Source organism: Giraffa tippelskirchi, chromosome 6 (genome assembly GCF_054371585.1).
Source record: "Giraffa tippelskirchi isolate mGirTip1 chromosome 6, T2T-mGirTip1v1.2.pri, whole genome shotgun sequence".
NCBI lineage: Eukaryota > Metazoa > Chordata > Mammalia > Artiodactyla > Giraffidae > Giraffa > Giraffa tippelskirchi.
In genome coordinates, this window is record NC_137280.1 from 10,866,581 (window position 1) to 10,889,350 (window position 22,770).

Below are 22,770 nucleotides of genomic sequence, written 5' to 3' on the forward strand. Positions count from 1 at the left end.
CTGATGGATGAACAGATATGCAATAAAGCAAATACAATAAAATTTTAATTGTGGAACCTAGGTGGTTGGTGTATGGGTAGTCAATGTAAAACTATCAACGTTTCTTTATGTTTCAAAATTATACGTTCAAAAAATTATCCTTAAAAATAAATACAGCTGCTAATATATTTTAACTCTTTAGCTATTAAAAATGTGGGAAGTTTGGACAAAGCTATATTTCTAAAGTAGAATTTAGATAATTACATATATTAAATTTAATAAATAAGGAACAACTCATCCCACTAGGAATAACCCCTATTGCACTTTCAGACTGTGCCATCCAGCCTCCAAGGGGCACAGAGTGCTACCCCCAAGCTCTATGGTGTGGTGTTTTATCCAACATCAGATGTGGCAGGAGGAGTCAGTCCCTCCCAGAATGGGGGGTTGTAGTGATTTTTTTTCCATGAACTACTTGTTAGATAAAAGAGTACATCACTACTGAGATTATTTCCATATTTTAGGAGATTTTTTTCTTTAAAAAGGTATAGATTTTCTATCTTATTAATCTTTGTCTTAGCCCATGTTCTCTGGCAAACAGGGCCTGAAACAATGACTGGAAAGCTGAGGCTTTCCTTGGGTATTGCATACACAGGGCATCAAGAGTGAAAAAAAGTAAACTGAGGCAAGGAACCATGTAAAGTCCTAGCTTGGGGACTTCCCTGGAGGCCCAGTGGTTAAGACTCTGCACTTCCATTGCAAGGGGCATGGGCTCGATCCCTGGTCAGGGAACTAAGATCCTGCATGCCATGTGGACAATAAATACTATTTTTAAAAAGACAGAGTAGGTCACTTGGCAAATGCATCCACTTGGTTCTCTCCTTGAACACCTCCTGATACACTATAAAAAGAAACAGAGCAGTCCACGGAGGAAAAAGAGGACTTTATCTGGCAGGCTCCCTCCTGCCTCCATTCCTCAAAGACCAAGCTCACACCACTAGGAATAATCTCTACCGCTCTTGCAGACTGTGTCATCCAGCCTCCACAGGGGCACGAGGGCCACCCCCAAGCTCTGCGGCACAGTGTTTCATCCAAGATCGGAAGCGGCAGGAGGAGTCAGTCCCTCGCAGGGTGTGGTTCATCGGCCCACGAGGTAGTGGCCACTGTGAGGTGCTGGCTCAGGTGAAGCAGCAGGCCAGCCTCCAGAGGCAGGACAAGGGGACAGTCAGTCCAGGAGGCACACGGTGTCCAGAGAATCCGAGAAGGCATATTTCACACCACAGGTCGTGAGGAAGACGAGACTTTTAAAAAAATCTTCCACATGGGGTTAAAAGCCAGGGTGAATCCAAGCCCTGAGAATCATTCTCAGTTATAACATTTACATCTCATATTTCACCACTGTGCTTTGGGGATGACACCCTGAAATGCTAAGCACTCACGACAATCCAAACTGGGAATTCCCTGGCGGTTCAGTGGTTAGCTTTCACTGCCTCAGGCCCAGGGTTCAATCGCTGGTCAGGGAACTAAGACCCCATAAGCCACGGGGCATGGCCAAAAAGAAAAAAAAAAAAAAGACATTCAAAACCCAGGTTAACAGGGATCCTGAAAACCCTTACAGAACTGAAGGAAATCTAAGAAAACTCGGTGCTCTCCTAAGCTTCTCCTTTACTTTCACACCCCCTACAACACCCTCTGGATGTTCTACAATTCAGCTCAATTCTGACACAATCTACCCAGAGACAGCATCACATATCACAGGTCAGGGGCTCAGTCCCACAAGACTGCTCCCACCCCACTTCAGATGCCAATCACAGGCCAGGTTTTCAGCTGTGCTTCTGACCAACCAGCTATAAACCAGGGGTTCCCACGACCCCTCCTCAGGTTCGATTAGTTTGCTAGAGCAGTTCACAGAACTCAGGGAAACAGCTTACTTACTTTTATGAATTTATTATAAAAGCATATGATAAAAGATGAACATTCAGAGGGAACAGATGTGTAGGCAAGGCATAAGGGAAAAGCTCCGAGTGTCCATGCCCTCTCTGGGCACCGCCACTCTCTCAGCACCTCCATATGTTCACCAACCCAAAAGCCCTCCATACCCCATGCATGCCTGCTAAGTCACTTCAATCATGTCCAACTCTCTGCGCCCCCATGGACTGTAGCCTGCCAGGCTCCTCTGTTCATGGGATTATCCAGGCAACAAGACTGGAGTGGGTTGCCATACCCTCCTCAGGGGATCTTCCCAACCCAGGGATCGAACCCACGTCTCTTAATGTCCCCTGCATTGGCAGTGGGTTCTTAACCACTAGCACCACCTGAGAAGTCCCCATGCCTCACACGCGTGGGATTTTTATGGAGGCTTCATCATACTGGCATGACCAACCATGAGGTCCACTTCCAGTCCGCCTCCCCTCTCTAGACAATGGGAACGAGGCTGAAAACTCCAAGCTTCGAATCACAGCTTAGTCTTTCTGGTGACCAGCCCTCAACCAGGAGCCCACTCAGAATCACCTCAAAAGTGATAAAAACAAAAGACATTTCTATCACCCAGGAAATTCCAAGGGATTTAGGAACTCTGTGTCAGGAACTAGGGTCAAAGGCCAAACATTTGGGAAAAAAGATGCTCCTACTGCTCTTATCACTGAGGAAATTACAATGGTTTTAAGAGGTCTGTGCCAGGAACTGGGGGGTAGAGACCAGTACAGATACTTTCTATTATCTCACAGAGTCAAATTACAAAACATTACTCCAGCCATACTGTGTGAATCTCTATACAATCTAAATTTACACACATTTTCTTTAAAAAGCTCCCAGCCATCTATTAAGGAACTCGGTTTGGCCAAGTCTTGTCTTTGGGGTAAGAGACTGTGAGCTAAAGGAGACTCTGCCCCAGAAGCCGGTTGGGAGGAGTCTAGCCTTTTGTTAAATTTTATATACTAAAAATGTTGCTAAAGCTACTCGTCTTTAGACATTTTTTCCTCAGTCATCTTTCAGTATAGTTAATACGGATGTTCCCTCAGCATGTAGCTGCCAGGAAATGTGGGTGAGATAGCTCTCACATCCTGGAAGGAGACAGAGGGTGTGAATCTGGTCATTTTCAGAAGCCACTAAGGCCTCTTCTTCACTGTGGTACCCTAGGTCTACGGTAAGGAAACCCAATGCACACAGGGAAGTAACTCAATATCAGCACAAAGTTAAGACACATTATTTAATGAGTGTGAGTAGGGGTAATACATATGTCATCAGATTGATGAGGAAAAGGAAGTGCGTGGTGCCAAGAGTTGCCGGTATCTATCATTTAACATGAGGGGAACCAGTCTAAGAATGAAGCCAATCTTGTGGAGGACAGAAAAAGTAGAAAGAAACTGGGCTCATAATGACATCTTTTCAACTGCTACACCAGTCAATCCTGAAGCCTGCAATTTCCAATTACACATGCTAATATTAATAAAATTCAAACTTACAGTCCAATATTTTTACCAATACTTGAACAAAGGGAGGGGATATATGTATACCTGTGGCTGATTTATGCTGAGGTTTGACAGAAAACAACAAAATTCTGTAAAGCAATTATCCTTCAATTAAAAAACAAATAAATTTTTTAAAAAGCATATTAACTGATATAAAAAATTTTTTAATCTTTCTTTCCATTGTGTTTATCCTGTTTGCCTATTTTACACTGCTTAAATCACCGCTTGTCCACATTTTATTTTTAAATGAGGATTCAAGTAAGAGGCAAGATGTAAACACACTTTCTCTAAAAAGTAGAGGCTGAACACCATTATGATTTCAATTATGCCACACTAACTTTCCCAAAACATAATGCATATTGCCAGATTAATCTGTTGATGTTTTGTTGTTATTCAGTCGTGTCTGACTCTGCAACTCCATGGACTGCAGCACACTAGGCTCCTCTATCCTCCACTATATCCCAGAGTTTGCTCAAATTCATCTCCATTGAGTCAGTGATGCTAAATAACCATCCCATCCTCTGCCACCCCCTCCTTTTGCCGTCAATCTTTCCCAGCATCAGGGTCTTTTCCAATGAGTCTGCTCTTCACATCAGGGGGCCAGAGTACTAGAGCTTCAGTTTTAGCAACAGTCCTTCCAATGAATATTCAGGGTTGATTTCCTTTGGGATTGACTGGTTTGACCTCCTTGAAGTCCAAGGGACTCTCAAGAGCCTTCTGCAGCACAACCTGAAAACATCAGTTCTTCAGTGCTCAGTCTTCTTTATGGCCCTTTCGCATGAGTGCCCATCTTTGAAAAAAAGCAAGCAATTCTCTATATTCAGGAGAGAATTTGGTAATTCAGTCTCCTAGAGTCTTGGATAATACTTAAGTAGTTTCAAACAAGATTCAAGATATTTGGAGGGATGCATATAGGAGGGTCAGTATTCAAATAACTAGGATTGTTTTTTACTGGACTGATTTCAGGTTAAAGTTGAACATATTTACTCACTTCCAAGTCAGGAATTCAAAAGAATAGTCCCAGTATATAGGCTTCCTCAAAAGCCATTCTTTATCCTGAGAACTACAGGCAAATATTTTGGGAAGAATTATCTTCACTAGTATTTTTAAAAGATGTAGGGATACACCTGTCATGTTTTCCCTCTTTAGCAGATTGGTGAATAATCTGGACTGGGAAATAACTTTACACATCTCCAAATTTAAGAGATCTATTTATTCCTTGACTCAAATCTTCATAAAAGAGCCTGAAAGGACAAGGGCTGGCCTCCTCAATTCTTAATATACTTTTCTTTGGGGAAAAAAAGAACATGGTGTCTCTGATTCCTTACAATTATATTAAAAAGAGTCACTAAAGAGAAAAAAAAATTCACCATTTAATTGATCACAAATTAAAAAAAAAAAAGTTCCCATTCAAACATCCTTTAAGGCTTAACTATAATATCAAAATCTCTTTGAAGACCATACAACAATACAATGAAAATGAACCCATAAAAAGCTGACATGATAGGTACTTAGAAAGAGATTGATTTGAATATCAAAGGATTTCAGGTCTTTGGGAAGAGTTCAGAAACCCACAAATATTTTGCAAAAATAATCCTTTTTATGATGGTGCTGCCAATAAAAGTATATATAAAGAAGCCTTAACATGCCATAATTTTCATTTGATTTTGTTCAAATAGCCATTTTCTCACATCCCTAACTCTCTTTTTCTACTCTCATTTCGTAACTCTCATTCACTACTAATTATGGTCCCTTTTTAGTAGACGGCCTCCATACAAGTGAAGTGAATTAATAAGTAAATATATTTAGGTTAATGATGACCAATTATTTCACTATCAAAGAAGGTGCTGCAGCTATGGAAGAGTAAGGACTAGACTGAATCCTGCAGTGCTGAACTGGAGTTGGAGTACTGGTATGAAACCATGGTTTTTAATGGAGATTAAAAAAATACAGATGTATTAATAAATATATCTCCTCACTCTGATCACAGAAAGGTTAAAAGGAGTAACACTGCAGTAATAATGAGCTTACTTAGTGCCCAGATCTTGGTTTTTAAATATCACTTTCCATTAAAAAGGAATCAAGACCCTTGGCTAATTTCAATATCTGGGGCAAAGAAGATCTTACTGTGTCAGACAGTGCTCAAAAATTCATGAGGATTGTCAAAAAGACACAGGAACCCTTGTAAAGAGGTTTCCATTGGTCAAATCTGAGGCAATCTGAGCATTACAATAAATAATAACAGATCACAACCCATTAAATAAAAACTTAAGAATCTGTAAAAATTAGTAAGTAAATGAGAGAAGGAAAAGTTCTAGCTTAACCTCAAAATGCTAACTAATAAATACAGATGGAATAAGAAAATCAGCATTTGGCAACAATCACAGTGATCATATTTAGGCAAGAATCAAAGCTAAAACTACTGGGTGAAAGTTTGATTAAATACAAGATATCTACAGAGTCTCAAAATATCTCCACATAGATACTTATTAAGTACAAAAGCGAAATTAATAATTTTACTGTGAAGAAACCCAGTAGACTTCAATCTATTCAAATAGTCAAACTTACTGTCACTAATAATAGGATAAACTGATATCATATCCCTTCTAATAATACAGTAAGAATTATTTCTGTGATATTTCTGCCAAAAATGTATAGCCTAAATCTGCTCATGAGAAAACACCAAGCAAATGCAAACTAAGGAACACTACATAAATGACTGGCCTATAATTTTAAGAATATTAGACACAGAAGACAAGCAAAGACTTAAGAAATTGTTCAAGATTAAAGGAGACTAAAGAGACATGACAACTATATACAACAATCTTGGACTAGCAGAAAAAATGTTCACATATTCATTTTTTTAAAGTTCCTACAGATGATCATGCTAAGTGAAGTAAGCCACACAAACAAAATACTATATGGTATCACTTACATGTGGAATCAAAACAAAAAAAAGACACAAATGAACTTACATACAAAACAGAAATAAATTCACAGATGTAGAACAGAAACTATTGTTACTGAAGAGGAAGGAAGGGGATAAATTATGAGGTTGGGATTAATATATACACTAATACTATATATAAAATAACCAATAAGGGCCTACTGTCTAGCACAGGGTATATTCTATATAATAACCTATAATGGAAAAGAATCTGAAAAAGAATGTGTGTGTATACACACACACACACACACACACACACATATATATATAAAACCAAATCACCCTGCTATACAGCAGAAATTAACACAACACTGTAAATCAACTATACTTCAATTTTTTTTATCTTAATTTATTTTTGCCATAAAGGGTATCATTAGAACAAGTGAAGAAAGTTGAGTGAGATCTGTGGATCAGATGATAGTATTATATCAAAGTTAATTTCCTAATTCTGATGGTTGTACTTTTATACTTTATAGAAGCTTATCCTTATATTCAGTGTAGTTTAGGAAATATTACATAATGCAGAATTTAGAGTAATGAAGCACCATGTCAGCAGCTTATTCTCATTTGTTTTGGAAAAATTACACATACACACACACAAATGTGGTAAAGTGTGTGGAAATTCTTTGTACTGTTCTTTGAATTTTTCTGTAAATTTGAAATAATCTCAAAATATAACATTAAGAAGTTTAACTTAAAAAGCTCAAGAAAATATTTTAATGATTAGATTGTCAAATATCAAAAATTGCAAGTATATACTTACATATAGATTTAGCATCACAATAAATGACATACATTGTTTATACATTGCTGGTGAAAATACAAACTTGTATTAGCCTCTGCAGAGGGCATTCCTCAACATTAGTCATCAAAATGATACACGCACATACTTTGAGACTCTAATTCAAGATATCCTAAGAATATATCATCACATATGATTATAATATGTAGATATTCATTGTAGCTTTGTTTGTATTAAGATACCAAATAATCTAAATATCCATTAATACAGAACTGGTTAAGTAAAACTGGCAAATTCACACAATGGAATATTATATTTTAAAAAGAATGAGATAGCGGAGTTCCCTGGTGGCTGAGTAGTTAAGACTCTGGACCCTCATTGCTCTGGCTAAGGTTCAGCCCTTGGTCACGGGACGATGAGATCCCACAAGCTAAGCAGGGCAGCCAAAAAAAAAAAAAAAAAAAAGATGAGGTAGTTCCAAATGTACTTAAAAAAGATTTCAAAGATAAGCATTAATAAATTAATTATAAACCAATAAAATTAAAAAATCACATTAACATGATAGTGATATTTTACTGAAATTAAACTGTTAATCACAATATAAACATTGTACCAAAAGATACGGCACGAGTTCTTTCATGTCCAACAACCTTCTTCTCCAATACAGCATGTGTGTGTGTGTGTGTGTGTGTGTGTGTGTGTGTGTGCGCATCTCTGCCTTGCTTGTCTCAACTAAACAAACTGTTTCTCTATGTGCTGTCCCACTTCTTGTTGTGCTATGTCTCAATTTGAATAGACAAAACCTTCATTTCATAGAATATCCCATTTTGTCTACCTCTGTTCTCATTTGCAGACATGAAATCCTGTAATAGTACTCAAATTTTATGGTGGCCATCCAAAAGATCCAACATATGCATATATACTTTTACTCATATCATTTAAAAGAAAACACAAAATTCTAAGCTTCTCTGCGAATTTATAAACCCCTGAAAATATGTCCAAATATCTCTAAGGACCTAAAACCCATTTGGAAAACACTTATCTCACCAACAGAGAGAGATTTTATCATTTCCTTTTTATATCCTTTATCTTCCCCTCTTCAATAATGCTTTCCTTTCAACCTACAACACACTACCTTTAAAAAAAAAAAAAAATCTCTCTGGTTCCCTGCTGTCCCTCAAGATACCACTCCTTCCCTTCAAAACCACATTTCTGTATTGATTTACATGCCTTGTTTATTTCATACACTGCCTCCATTTGCCTGTTTTCATTCATCACATATCCATTACAATACAGCTATTGTTCCAAACACTTTCTGAAACTATGCTCTCAAGTATTACCAAAACCTGCAAACTGCAATGTTCCAGCAGCTGCTTCTTGACTTCTCCAAAGCACTTGAGAGCCAAAGAGCATAGCCAAGACTCAACTACAAGTTTTTCAAAATCCCTTCATTTAGTTATAAAGTGTTTTTAATTTATCCTGTTTGACTTACAACTCAAAAAGGACAAAATTATTGCCTTTTTATGCCACAGTTTAGTGAAGGAAAATCAGGTAAATATTAATAAATAAAATAAAATGAGTATAGTTGAACAGCCTGAGGGAGAATTAATGGTCTCATCTTATACTTCATCACAATGAAAAGGAATCAGAAAGAACCAAAGATTTCTTTGTTTTTCTAAAGACTGTAAGTATAGCTATGAGTATCAGGAGGTCTAGGGCTCTCTTTATTAATTTCCAAGGATTGCTGCAACAAAGTATTAATACCACAAACGCTTAAAACAACAGAATTTATTGTCTCACAGTTTGGAGACCACAAGTTCAAAATCAAGATGTCAGCAGGGCCTGACGTAAGAGATAGATGGGCCCCAGGTTAGACATTTACAACTAGCCTCCTGTTTGCATTTCCTGGGACAGGAGATGGTGGGCTCCAGCTGAGGAGTTTACAGTCAGCTTCCGGTTTGCCCTCCAAAACGTAAGTAACAACAGAAACAGGGTAGACAGACAGTGTTTGTCTCTTGTAAACACTTTAAGGCAATAGTCATGGCAAGGACAAAGAGGTGCAAACTTCTGTTTGAATAAAGGATTAAGATCTCTGCTCCCCCTCTTTTGGGACAAGGGATACATGCGTAGAAAGGCTCCCTGTGGGTCACAAGTCAGGGGATGACACCAGGCTCTAACGTGTCTTCTTCCTCCCAGAAGCCTTCACTTTGAGATCCATGCTGGCTGAGAGGGGAAGGTCACCCCAGCGGAGGGTTCCAGGGTGGGGAAGGTCCCAGGGTAGGTCAGGTGTGGAAAAAGAAGTCAGATAATTGGCCTGAAGGAAGACAGAGACCCAGAAGAACCCATAAGACATAAATGACTAAACCGCTTCTTGACTGTGCGCCTCACTAGAGGAACGCCCACACCCTTTCTCTCCAGGTGCATCTCTGCCTTGCTTGTCGCAACTAAACAAACTGTTTCTCTACGTGCTCTCCCACTTCTTGTGGTGCCATGTCTCTAGTAACAAACTCTGTACCTGCATTTACACTTCTGCCTCCGTGATAAGATCCAGAGAAAAACAGCTTCTAGCCTCTAGCCCTTGCTGTTTTGGTGGGTAGGATTCCTGGCTTTCATCCAGGCCACCCAGGTTCAATTCCTGGGCAGGGAATTAAGATCTTGCTTCACGCCACCGCTCACTGCTGCCTCGCTGAGATCAGGCCGTGTGTTCTCAGAAGGATCTAGGGGAGAACCCTTCTGTGCCTCTTTCTGGCGTCTAGTGATTGCCACCAATCCTTGGTGCTCCTAGGCTTGCAGCTTACTCTGATCTCTGCCTCCACTGTCAGAAAGTCTTTTCCTCTCTATATGTCTCTGTCTCTCTTCATAAGCAGCCACTGGATTCAGGGTCCACCCTAATCCAGTATGACTTCAACAGACTTGAAGAGACTTGAAGTGTCCAGTCAAGTTCAACAGAATGAATATATACTTATTAGGGCTCTTTCAGTTAGTAAAGAAACCAAATATAAACTAGCTTAAGTAAAAATGGTTTTCCTGATGAACTAGATATTAAATACTATGAATTATTGTTAATTCTGCTTGGTGTAATAATGTGGTTATATAGGAGAGAGCATTTATTTTAAGACATACATGCTGAAGTATACGGAGAAGGCAATGGCCAGTACTCTTGCCTGGAAAATCCCACGGACAGAGGAGCCTGGTAGGCTGCAGTCCATGGGGTCGCTAAGAGTCGGACATGACTGAGCGACTTCACTTTCACTTTTCACTTTCATGCACTGGAGAAGGAAGTGGCAACCCACTCCAGTGTTCTTGCCTGGAGAATCCCAGGGACAGGGGAGCCTGGTAGGCTACAGTCCATGGGGTCGCTAAGAGTCGGACACGACTGAGCGACTTCACTTTCACTTTTTACTTTCATGCACTGGAGAAGGAAATGGCAACCCACTCCAGTGTTCTTGCCTGGAGAATCCCAGGGACAGCGGAGCCTGGTGAGCTGCCGTCTATGGGGTCGCACAGAGTTGGACACGACTGAAGCGACTTAGCAGCAGCAGCTGAAGTATTTAGAGGTAAAGTAGCATGAAAGCTGCAACATATTTTCAAATAGTCCAAAAAAATTGCATACACAGCGGGGTGGGGAGTACAGACAAATGAGGCAAAATATTAGAAACTACTGAATTTTTGATGATAATTGGATTATTCTTTCAACTTCTCTGTATGTAGGCAATTTTCAAAAAAGCTAATAGGAAATGAGGATGTATTTTTACTAGGACATGCAGGCTTGGAACTGACTCCAAGGTGAATTAGACCTAGAATTAAAAGAATGTCGATGCAGAACACCATTCCATGTTCGATGCATGAGACAAATGCTCAGGGCTGGGGCGATGGGATGGCCCAGAGGGATGGGATGGGGAGGGGGGTGGGAGGAAGGTCCAGGAGGGGGAACACATGTGGACCCATGGCTGATTCGTGTCAATGTATGGCAAAAACTACTACAATATTGTAATTAGCCCCCAATTAAAATAAATAAATTTATTTTTTTAAAAAAAAGGAAAATTTACTAATTGGAAAAAAAAAATGTTGAAAGATGAATATATAGATCTTTCACCTCCATACTTTTTTATATACAACATTCCTCTCCAGCAATCACCAAAGGAAGCATGATGTTTCTCAACAATATTTTTTTCCCCAGTTAACCTCTCTCTCTAAATGAGAGGCAGGAGAGTATCAAGAGATTGGCACAGGTTCCCCAGTCCAGTCAATGTACTAAATCAGAGAAGGGATTAAGGGATTAAGGGTTGAGCAAATTAACTCCCTCTTCAATTTATCTTAACTCTTAATTCCCTTCTCATATTTAGCAAGGAAGAGAATGAGAAACTACAGTAGAACACAAAAACAGCCCCAAATCAGTAACATTAAATGTATTATATTCTAGAATCTAATATCATTCTCTGGAGAAGAGATTAGCTATCATGATAGAAAAGAAACAGGTATAGATGGATCATTACCCGCCAAGGCTTGACAGCAGAGAAAAAAAAATCTGGGAAAACAGGATATTCACCTGACAAAGATGGAAGGAAGAAAAGAGAAAAGGAGGGAGGTAAGGACATGACTGAGCAACTGAACTGAACTGAACTGAAGGAGGCGAGCAATAAAAAAAGAGAGCAAATGAGTGAAACAGGGCAGAGGCTAAACTGCTGTGCCCATGCCTGTGCCCAGAGCTGTCTCTAGGGATCCCATTAAATTGATACCAGCTCCAAAAGTCCTTCTCAACTTCATTCTGAAACTTGTTACAAATCTGAAGTTATAAGGAGCACATAAATTGTACTAAGGATCCCGGCCAGTTGGGAAAACACAGAAGACCGTCTGCCCCAACAAGAAATGAACCGATTCACGTGTAAAATTTATTAAATATCACAACTCTCAAAAAGTTCCTTCAAAAGGGTTTAGTTTAAGGCACATTGTTGATTTGCATTGGTATCTTAGGGAGAGAAGCTGCATTCTGTAGACTAGTTATATGAGGCTCTCTCCCTGAAACTCTATCCAACCAAAAAATGAATAAAATGCAATTTAGAAAAATGTAGTCTTAATGGTGTGCCTTTCAAAAGGCCAAATAAACACCCATCAACACTCCAGATAATTTAAATACCTGAAAAATAGTAATCTTTTACAATGCAACAAGAACCATAATCATTATTTTAGTTCAATTCAGCAGTAGGGGAATTTGTTAAATGCTTGGTTTTCCTGCAATTATATACTTTCAAATCTAAGTGATTTGAAGTTACTCCAATGCCCTATAATGAATTAATAATTTTACTCATTTAAAGTTCACTTCTCTGATTTTAACGCTGCTAATGCATTTTAAGATTTTTTTTTTTAATCTTAAAAAAAAAAACCAAACCTTTAGACACAATTCATTTTGGTACTTGAGGTAAAGACCATTATTTGACCAAACCTTAGACATACCTATTACAAAATACAAGATTTAGATGACATGGTTACTAATTCAATCATTAAAGATAAATTATTACCACAAAAAAATCTGAATTGCCAATGATCTAGCGGTACTATTAATGTATCAACTATTTTCAAATAAAACATATTCATTATTGTAAATAATCAATTTAAATAATGTTATAATAAGACTGGTCAGGTATAACCTGTACAATCTTACCTGTATGATGTAGGTCTAATGCTGTCTTTGTAGATGCTTCCAAACAATATTTTTCCCTGTAATTATCCCCATGATTAATTCCTTTGGCACATTTTTCAGTAGGCAAATTAAAATTGCATATTCTGGGATCATTTTGTGGCTGGAGAAAATTATTCTTATTTGCAGCAACCTAAAAAACAAAGTATATATTTTATGCTGATGTTAAACCTAATTTCTCATATTTTTACATAATAGAGTCCCAATTTAAAATACTGAATATGAGCTACTAGTTTCTCATATCTAAATAGAGAATAGATATTTTAAAATAGACTTAAATTATAATTTTATTTTTTTTAAACTAGTTTTATTATGTTATAAAAGCTGAAAGCTGGTAAAGAATCTGCCTGCAATGCTAGAGACCTGGGTTCAACCCCTGGGTTGGAAAGATCCCCTGGAGAAGGGAAAGGCTACCCACTCCAGTATTCTGGCCTGGAGAATTTCATGGACTATACAGTCCATGGGGTTGCAAAGAGTCAGAAGCAACTAAGCGACTTTCACTTTCCTTTTCAAAAGCTGAAAAATACCAAAGAATGAAAATTATGCTTACAATTATAGTGTATTTTAAGCAACAGATCAAATGAAGTTTTAAACAAGTCACAATGTGCCATTATCAGTCAACTGCTTATTTTTCTTGCTAAATTTCTCAATATTAAAAGCAACACTTAAATGTTGTTAATTTCTTACGTGGCTAATGATACTGCCACAGTACTGTTTTAACAGTACCTTATATCTTAGCATCAAATAATAAAATATTTACAAATGAGAAGATATTCCTGGAAGCTGTATCAAAATAATGAGTTGGGAAAAAAGGGGGAGGGAGCTGGAGAGGTAAAAATGAAGCAAGATGGGTCTTAAACTGACAGCTGTGGAGGCTGGGTGATGTGTACATGGGGGTTCTTCATATAGTGTTTTCTCTGTTTTTACATATGTATCAATTTTCTGTTGCTGCTGTAACAAATTACAACAAACTTAGTGGCTTAAAACAACACAAATGTATTGTCTTATAATTCTCTAAGTTTGAACTCTGACTTGGCTCTTACCAGGCTGAAATCAAGGTAATCTGCATTTCTTTCAAGAGGTTCTAAGACAGAACACATTTCCTTGGCTTTCCAAACTTCTAAAAGCTACCAACATTGCTCCACTTCACAGTTAGTGCCTCCGCATCTCTCCGCCCTGCTTCCTTAATCACTTCTGTTTCTCTAACTCTCATCTGTCTCCCTCTTCTACTTTTAAGGACCTTTGTGATTATATTGGGCCCACCTTGATAAGCCAGAATGACCACCCTCACTCCCATCTCAAGGTCCTTAAACATTAATCACTTAGTCAAGAGTCCCTTTTGCAAGTGAGGTAATATATTCACAGGTTTCCACGGATTAGGATATGGACGTTTTTGAAAGGTCATTTTTCTGTCTACAATAGCATGTTTGAAGGGTTTTTTAAATAACAGCTCACAATAACAGACACAGCTGTCATATCTCTATAAATATTCATTTTAACAAATTTCAGAGACATTCAAAAACCTATCTGATAAGATTTTAAAGTAAGTCATGGAAATAAATTAATGAGAGTCATAAATTTTATTTTTTCTAACATTTTATTTTGATATAATTTTAAACTTACAGAAACATTCCAGAAATAATACAAGAAGTCCCATGTACTCTTTACCCAAATTCACCGTTTACATTTTGCTCCATTTACTTTCCCTCTATCTGTCTTGTGCGTGCGTGCGTGCGTGTGTGTGTGTGTGTATACATTTGAAAGTAAGCTGGAGACACTGTGTTCCTTTCCCTCTAAAAATGACAAAGTGTGTTTGCAAGAGCAAAGACACTCTCTCACATAATCACAGTAACTATCAAAATCAAAAATTTAACAATGGTAGTAAAATATTATCTAATCCACAGCCCACATTCAAATGGGGTCACTTCCCCCAACAGTGGCTTTTGACAGTTTTTTCCCCTGAGCAAGGATCCAATCCCAGATCACATAATACAGTTAGTCAACAAGTTTCTTTAGTTTCCTGTCATCTAGAACAGTTTCTCACCTTTATCCATCTTTTGTGATTTCTGACACTTTCAAAGAATACAGGGCAACTATTTTATAGAATGTTCCCCTATTTGGATTGTCTGATGTTTCCTAATGATGAGCTTCAGATTACGTATTTTGGAGGGAATATCATAGTTCACCATACTAAGGGCACAAAATGTCATTCTGTCCATTACTAGAGGCAGCCATTTGATTAAAGTAGTGTCTACCAGGTATTCTTGCCAAGTTTGTATTTTTCTACTTGTCTTTAAAGTATGTTGTGAGGAGATGCTTGAGTCTATTCAAATATCCTATTTCCTGATAAAACATTCACCCATTAATCCAATGGGTTTTGGAACCCATTAATATTTTCCAACACCACCATTACCTTTATTTTTGTGATTTAGCATTCCACTCTGAGAAAGAGTTTACTACTTATTTAGTTATATTACTACGGATTCAGACTCCTACATTATTCAGTGGGTTATTATCCATTAGTATATTTATTTTGATGCTCAATTTGTTCCAGATTTTTATTTATCAGATCACTCAAAAAGAAGACCCCTGAAGTCACCAAACCAATACATTCTTGGTATGGATTAATTCAATCTAAGAAAAAATTTAAGGATGGAATAGACAAAAGAGACAGTAAAGTTGACTGCTAAGCCTAATATTTTTAGGCTTTGCATGTTGCCTTACTTAAAACAGCTGTATGGTTTCAAAAATGCCTACTTCATTAGTATTTAAAGGAAACTATTTAGTTTCTTAATAATAATTATAAGAGGAAAAGAATGTATCAGTGGTTTGGGTTTCAAATTAGTCCTTAGAACCTCCATCAGAAAATAAACCTAAAGACAAGGGTGTCAAAATGATTCAATGGAGGAAAAATCAGTCTTTTCAAAAAATGGTCCTGGAACTCAATTTGATATCCACATGTAAAATGATAAAACTGGATTCCTACCTCACACCATACATAAAAACCATTTCAAAATGGGTCATAGACTGAAATGGAAGAATTAAAACTATAAAACTCTTAGAAGAAAACACAGTAAAATCTTCATGACCTTCTCAGATACAACACTAAAATCACAAGTACTACCAACACCAAAAAAGAAAAACCCAGATAAACTGGACTTCGTCAAAATTTAAAACATTCGTGTTACAGACGAAACCATCAAGAAAGTGAAAGGTAATCAACAACATAGGTGAAAATATTTGCAAATCATATACCTGATAAGGCACCTATGTTCAGAACCTATACAGAACTCTTACAACTCTGTAATAAAAAGCAAATAATCCAACTTAAAAAAATAGGATCTGAATAAACAATTCTCCTAAAAAGATATACAAATGGCCAATAAGCACATATAAAAATGCTCAACATTAGCCACCAAGGAAAAGTAAATCAAAACCCCAAGTCAGATACCACTTCATCCATAGTATGGTTATAATCAAATAGATAATAATAAGTGTTGATAAACATGTGGAGGACTGAAACCTCATACATTAATGATGGGAATGAAACAGTACAGCCACCGTGGCATTAAAAGGTTAACCACAGAATTATTATATGATCCAGCAATTCCATCCTAAGAATGCATCCAAGAGAAATGAAAACATATGTCTATACAACAATTTACACATGAATATTCATCAGCATTATGCATAAGGCCTAATAAATTTTAAAAATAGAAACAACTCAAACATCCATCAACCGACGGATGGAATAATAAAATATGGTATATTAATGCAATGAAACATTACTCAGTGTGGTAAGCAGAATAATGCCTCCCAAAGATGTCCATACCCTAATTCCCAGAACCTGTGGAAATGTTACCTTATGTGGCAAAAGAGACTTTGCAGATGCAAATAAGGTTGCTGCTGCTGCTGCTAAGTCGCTTCAGTTGTGTCTGACTCTGTGCGACCCCATAGATGGCCACCCACCAGGCACCCCCATCCCTGGGATTCTCCAGGCAAGAACACTGGAGTGGGTTGCCATTGCCTTCTCCAATGCATGAAAGTGAAAAGGGAACGTGAAACTGCTCAGTCGTGTCCGACTCTTAACGACCCCATGGACTGCAACCCACCAGGCTGCTCCATCCATGGGATTTTCCAGGCAAGAATACTGGAGTGGGTTGCCAGTGCCTTCTCCGTAATTAAGGTTAAGGACCTTGAAATAGAGAGATTGTCCTAAGTTATCCAGGGCGGCCCAATCTAACCAAATGAGTTCCAGTCTCAGAGTACCAAAAAGATGTCAATATAAGGAATCAAATTGCCACTACCAATTTTCAAAGAATTAAGAAGGGGGCCACCAGGATTTCAGGTGGCCTGTAAAAACTAGAGAAGGCAAAAGAAACACTCTTAAAACCTCCAGAAATAAATGCAACTCTGCCAACACCTTGATTTTAGCCCATGTGACCCACATTGAGCTTCTGACTTACAAAACTATAAGATAATACATTTGCATTGTTTTAAGTCACTAAATTTCTAGTAATCTGTTTCAGCAGCAATAGAAAACTAATACATTCAGCAATAAAAAGAAATAAATTACTGATACATGCCACAATATGGACGAGCCTTGAAAAACACTATGCAACTGAAAACAGTCATAAAAGGCCACATGTTGTACGACTCCATTTATATGAAATGTTCATAATAGATAAATACAAAAAACAGGAAGTATATTAGTGATTACAAAGGGCTAAGGGATTTGGATGGGTTGATGTGTGTGAGGTCTCTCTCCTTCTGGAATGATTAGAATGGTCTGAAATTGATTTTGGTGATCATTGCACAACTCTAACCATAGGAAATACAACTGAATTGTAGTACGTAGATCACAGGTATGTGCATATAATTTAAACAAAGTTGCTTTTATAAAAAGAAACCATATTTAAAACGAAAAACTATGCTTACATAGTTTTCTCCTTGCATTGTGACCAGAATTCTAAAGGAGTGCAGGATAAAACAAACAGATGCAGACCAAAATAGAGAGTCAAGAATGAGTAGATGTTTTCAACAACAAAAAGACAAAAAAACAGTTAAAAGCCTCAAAGGATGTGAAAAGACATTTCTCCATAGAAGATAAGCATATGGTCAATAAGCACATGAAAAATTGCTCAGTATTACTAGTCATTAGGAAAATGCAAATCAAGACCACAGTGGAATACCACTTCACAACAACAAGGATGACCATAATCAAAAAAACAGCAACAAAAACAAAATAACCAGTGTTGCTAAGGATGTGGAGAAATTGGAACCCTCACACTTCGCTGGGGGGAATGTAAAATGGCTCGGTACCTATGGAAAACAATTTGGTAGTACCTTAAAAACTAAACATAGAATTACTGTATCATCTAGCAATTCCACTCTTGGGTATATATACAAAAGAACTAAAAGCAGGTACCTAAACAGAAATGTGTATGCCAATGTTCACATCAGCATTATTCACAATAGACAAAAAGTAGAAACAAACCAAGTATCTATCAATGAACGAATGAACAAAATATGGTGTATGTATATACATATATATATATGTACATACAATTGAAGCAACATTCAGAAAACTAAGATCATGGCATCTGGTCCCATCACTTCATGGCAAATAGATCGGGAAACAGTGGAAACAGTGGCTGACTTTATTTTTTTGGGCCACAAAGTCACTGCAGATGGTGATTGGAGCCATGAAATTAAAAGACGCTTGCTCCTTGGAAGAAAAGCTATAACCAACCAACAGCATATGAAAAAGCAGAGACATTACTTTGCTGACAAAGGTCCATCTAGTCAAGGCTATGGTTTTTCCAGTAGTCATGTATGGATGTGAGAGTTAGAGTATAAAGAAAGCTGAGCGCCGAAGAATTGATGCTTTTGAACTGTGGTGTTGGAGAAGACTCTTGAGAGTCCCTTGGACTGCAAGGAGATCCAACCAGTCCATCCTAAAGGAGATCAGACCTGAGTGTTCATTGGAAGGACTGATGTTGAAGCTGAAACTCCAATACTTTGGCCACCTGATGCAAAGAACCGACTCATCTGAAAAGACCCTGATGCTGGGAAAGATTGAAGGTAGGAGGAGAAGGGGACAACAGAGGATGAGATGGCTGGATGGCATCACCGACTCGATGGAGATGAGTTTGGGTAAACTCCGGGAGTTGGTGATGGACAGGGAGGCCTGGCGTGCTGCAGTCCATGGGGTTGCAAAGAGTCAGACACGACTGAGCGGCTGAACTGAACTGATACAATTGAATATTACTTAATCACATAAAGCATTGATGTTCACACCTGCTAAAATATGGATGATCCTAGAAAACATAGGCTAAATGAAATAAGCCAGACACATTAGGACAAATATTTATGATTCCAGTTAAATATGAGGTACCTAGAGTAATCAAATTCATGGAGACAGAAAGAGTAGTGAGGACCAGGGAAGGGAGAATAGGGAATTATTGCCTAATGGTTACGAAGTTTCTTTGTAGAGTAATGAAGAGTTTCAAACACAGAAAATGGTGATTATTGAACAATAAAGAAAATGTAATTAATACCACTTACTTGCACACTTAATAATGGTAAAATGGCAAATTTTATACTATGTATATTTTGCCATTATAAAAAAAAAGAAAAAATATTAGTAGATTTCAAAAATCTCCAGAACATAAATCAGAGAACTGTAGAGTAGCCAAAGTGTGGACTGTCCATTTTAGGTATGCGCTATACAATCTTCATAAACCTTCCATTATACCGAAGACTTAAATAATCCTTCATCTTAGTAGCAAGGAATATATATTATAAGACTGTTTTGAGCACTTACTTTTTATAAGTAAAAAGGAAAGGAAGTTTCCAAAACAGTGATATAAAACATTATTTATATATGTTTTCTCTTTAAATTGCCTTATCCAAAGTTTTCATTTACTTATGTGGTACCTTTAAAAAGAACACTGATCCAGAATCACTTTTTTTCTTGAACAAGAATCTCCATCCCTTCCCTTGTGGAGGTATTTGTCACTGTTACCAAAAGTTTATAGACCTAACCCAAGTTTACTTTATGCCGTTCCTTAAAATATATATATATTTAGCCATTATGTCTAAGGTTTTTAGAAGAATTTATCAGAGATACTGAAAATTCCTATAGGCAGTAAGCATTGTTAACAGTTTAAATAGCAATTTTTTTAAATACATGCTTCTCTACATTAGGCTTCCATTACTGTTTTTTGTTTGTTTTTACCTCAAATAACTTTACATCTGAATTCAGTTTTGCAACCTCTTCATTAGGACTTGGATGACTTCTTGCTGGTGATATAAACTTTGGTTTTTTGAAGGGATTCCCTTGCAACTGACTTGGTGCTGCTGATCGTCTCATATTTAGCAGTATTAACCTGAAAAATACCCAAAAGTCATTTCATCAGAAGTCTGATTAGAATTATCTCCAAATATATCATCACTATAATTATGACATCTTTAAAAATATAAGCAATTAAGCCTGTAAAAAGCCTTAGAAAACAAATTCAACAGTTGGTAACATTTTATTTTCCATCACAAAAGGCTTTTGAAATGTATTAAGATTCAAAATATATGGTACAAACCTGAACATATATTGTACCAATTTTAATAAAACTATAGATAACAATAAAGCCTTAAACGTAATTTAAGTAGTAGCTTCAAAATCAAAGAAAACATAATTATTCACATACATATATTTAGCATGTTGCTTTTTTCTTACCCCACTAATCCATAAACTGCATGCAGGTAGCAATCATTGTTTTCTTAACCATTCTGTAAGCAGCATCAACCACAAAGCCAGATACATGATAATCACTAACATACTTTTGAATGAGTAAATAAAATCCTGGCAGTTGAAAGAATACATTTACAGTTCAGTTTTTACTATCCTATTTCCCTTTAAAGCAAGAGACAAGAACCATGTTTCCAAATTTTGCTTGATGTTATTTCCATCAGGACAGGACCGGTGAGTCAGATAAAAGACAAGAACATTACAAGCATACATCATGCTTCTGCAATGGACAGCAGCAAGCACTCTTATTTAAAGCAATCTCACAAAACTGTGGAGAAGGCAGTGGCACCCCACTCCAGTACTCTTGCCTGGAAAATCCCATGGATGGAGGAGCCTGGTGGGCTTCAGTCCATGGGGTCGCTAAGAGTAGGACATGACTGAGTGACTTCACTTTCACTTTTCACTTTCATGTATTGGAGAAGGAAATGGCAACCCACTCCAGTGTTCTTGCCTGGAGAATCTCAGGGACGGCAGAGCCTGGTGGGCTGCCATCTATGGGGTCACACAGAGTCGGACACGACTGAAGCGACTCAGCAGCAGCAGCACAAAACTGTACACAAGATAAGGCATCAACAAGGATGTACATGGCTACCAAAATAATTTGCTTAACCCAGAAATTACACTTCTGGAAATTCACTCTAAGGAATTAGCAAAGATATACTCAAAGAATTATGTATAAGGTTTTCATGCCAATATTACTTATAATAGGAGAAAAAAGGGAAATTTCAATATCTACAACACGGTACTGGATAAAATAGAATACACTCTCTTCCTACATGACTAATATGTAGTGCCGCAATTTCCAAACAAGCCATGCTCTCTTTTCCTCTAGGTCTTTGAACAAACTCCCTACACAGTATTGGGTATCCGCTACAACCTTTAGCCATTTTTCTTTGCCTGATGAAATCCAACTTATCCTTTAGGATTCTTAACTATGAGCTGCCTTCATCTCTCCCAAAGACTGGATTAGAGATCCTTCCTATGTGTCTACTACCCAAGCACTTTTCACACTGTAATGAAACGTATTAATTCCTCCAAGTTGTAAACTCCTGCATCAGGCATGAAGTCTTACCTTCCAATCATCAGTATACTGCCAGTACCAACACAAGAAGGCATTCACTATTTGTTATATAAATAATTCTACAGCCATGAATGGGGGGTGGGGATCACATTTTAAAAGAATGTTAAAAAAAAAAAAAGAATGTTTAAAGACATGAGACGTTTTTTATACATCAAATAAAAAATGGCTAAAAGTAATTTTAGCAAAGTTGCAAAAATACAAGATTAACACTCAAAAATCAATTATTTTCCAACATATCAGCAATAAGTGGAATTTGAATTTAAAAACACAATACCATTTACATTAGCACCCCACAAAAATGAAATATTTAAGGGTAATCTAACAAAGCATGTACAAAATCTATACAAGGAAAAACTATAAAAACTCTGCTGAGCAAAATCAAAGAACTAAATAAAAGGAGAGATACTAGATTTCCCTGGTGGTCCAGTAGTTAAGAATCACGTGCCAGTGCAAGGAACACGGGTTCAATCTCTGGTCTGAGAAGATTCCACATGTCACTGGAAGCAACTAAAAGCCTGAGCACCACAATTACTGAGCCCACGCTCTAGAGCCCACAAGCTGCAACTGCTGAAGCCGGCATGCCCCACAGTCCACACTCCATAACAAGAGAGGCCACCGCAAGAGGAAGTCACGAAAGAGAAGAGGCCACATCTGCCACAACTAGAGAAAGCCCATGTGCAGCAATGAAGACTCAACACAGCCATAGCAAATAAATAAATTTTTTAAAAAGAAGAGATATTCCACGTTCAGAAATTGTTGTTGTTGTTCATTTGCCAAGTCGTGTCCAACTCTATGTGACCCTAGGGACTGCAGCACACCAGGCTTACCTGTCACTCACCATTGCCCGAGTTTGCCCAAGTTCATGTCCACAGAATCAGTGATGCCATCCAACCATCTCATCCTCTGTTGCCCTCTCCTTCTGCCTTCAATCTTTCCCAGCATCAGGGTCTTTTCCAATGAGTCAGCTCTTCCCATCAGGTGGGAAGTATTGGAGCTTCAGCATCAGTCCTTCCAATGAGTATTCAGGGTTGATCTCCTTGCTGTCCAAG

The 22,770-nt window shown here is 37.7% G+C and overlaps 1 protein-coding gene across 5 annotated transcripts in view; it reads right to left on the minus strand.

Annotated features, from left to right (window-relative positions):
- RAD54B (RAD54 homolog B) overlaps positions 1–22,770 on the minus strand; it is a 120,356-nt gene that overhangs the window by 79,816 nt on the left and 17,770 nt on the right. For all 5 annotated transcript variants that reach the window (XR_014055814.1, XM_081496963.1, XM_081496965.1 and 2 more), the window contains 2 exons: positions 20,074–20,224; positions 12,798–12,966 (listed from right to left, as the gene is read on the minus strand). Coding sequence is in view for 4 of the 5 variants with exons in the window: in XM_081496963.1 (XP_081353089.1) it covers positions 12,798–12,966; positions 20,074–20,208 (304 nt within the window). In the remaining variant the exon portion in view is untranslated. The remainder of the gene's footprint in view (positions 1–12,797; positions 12,967–20,073; positions 20,225–22,770) is intronic.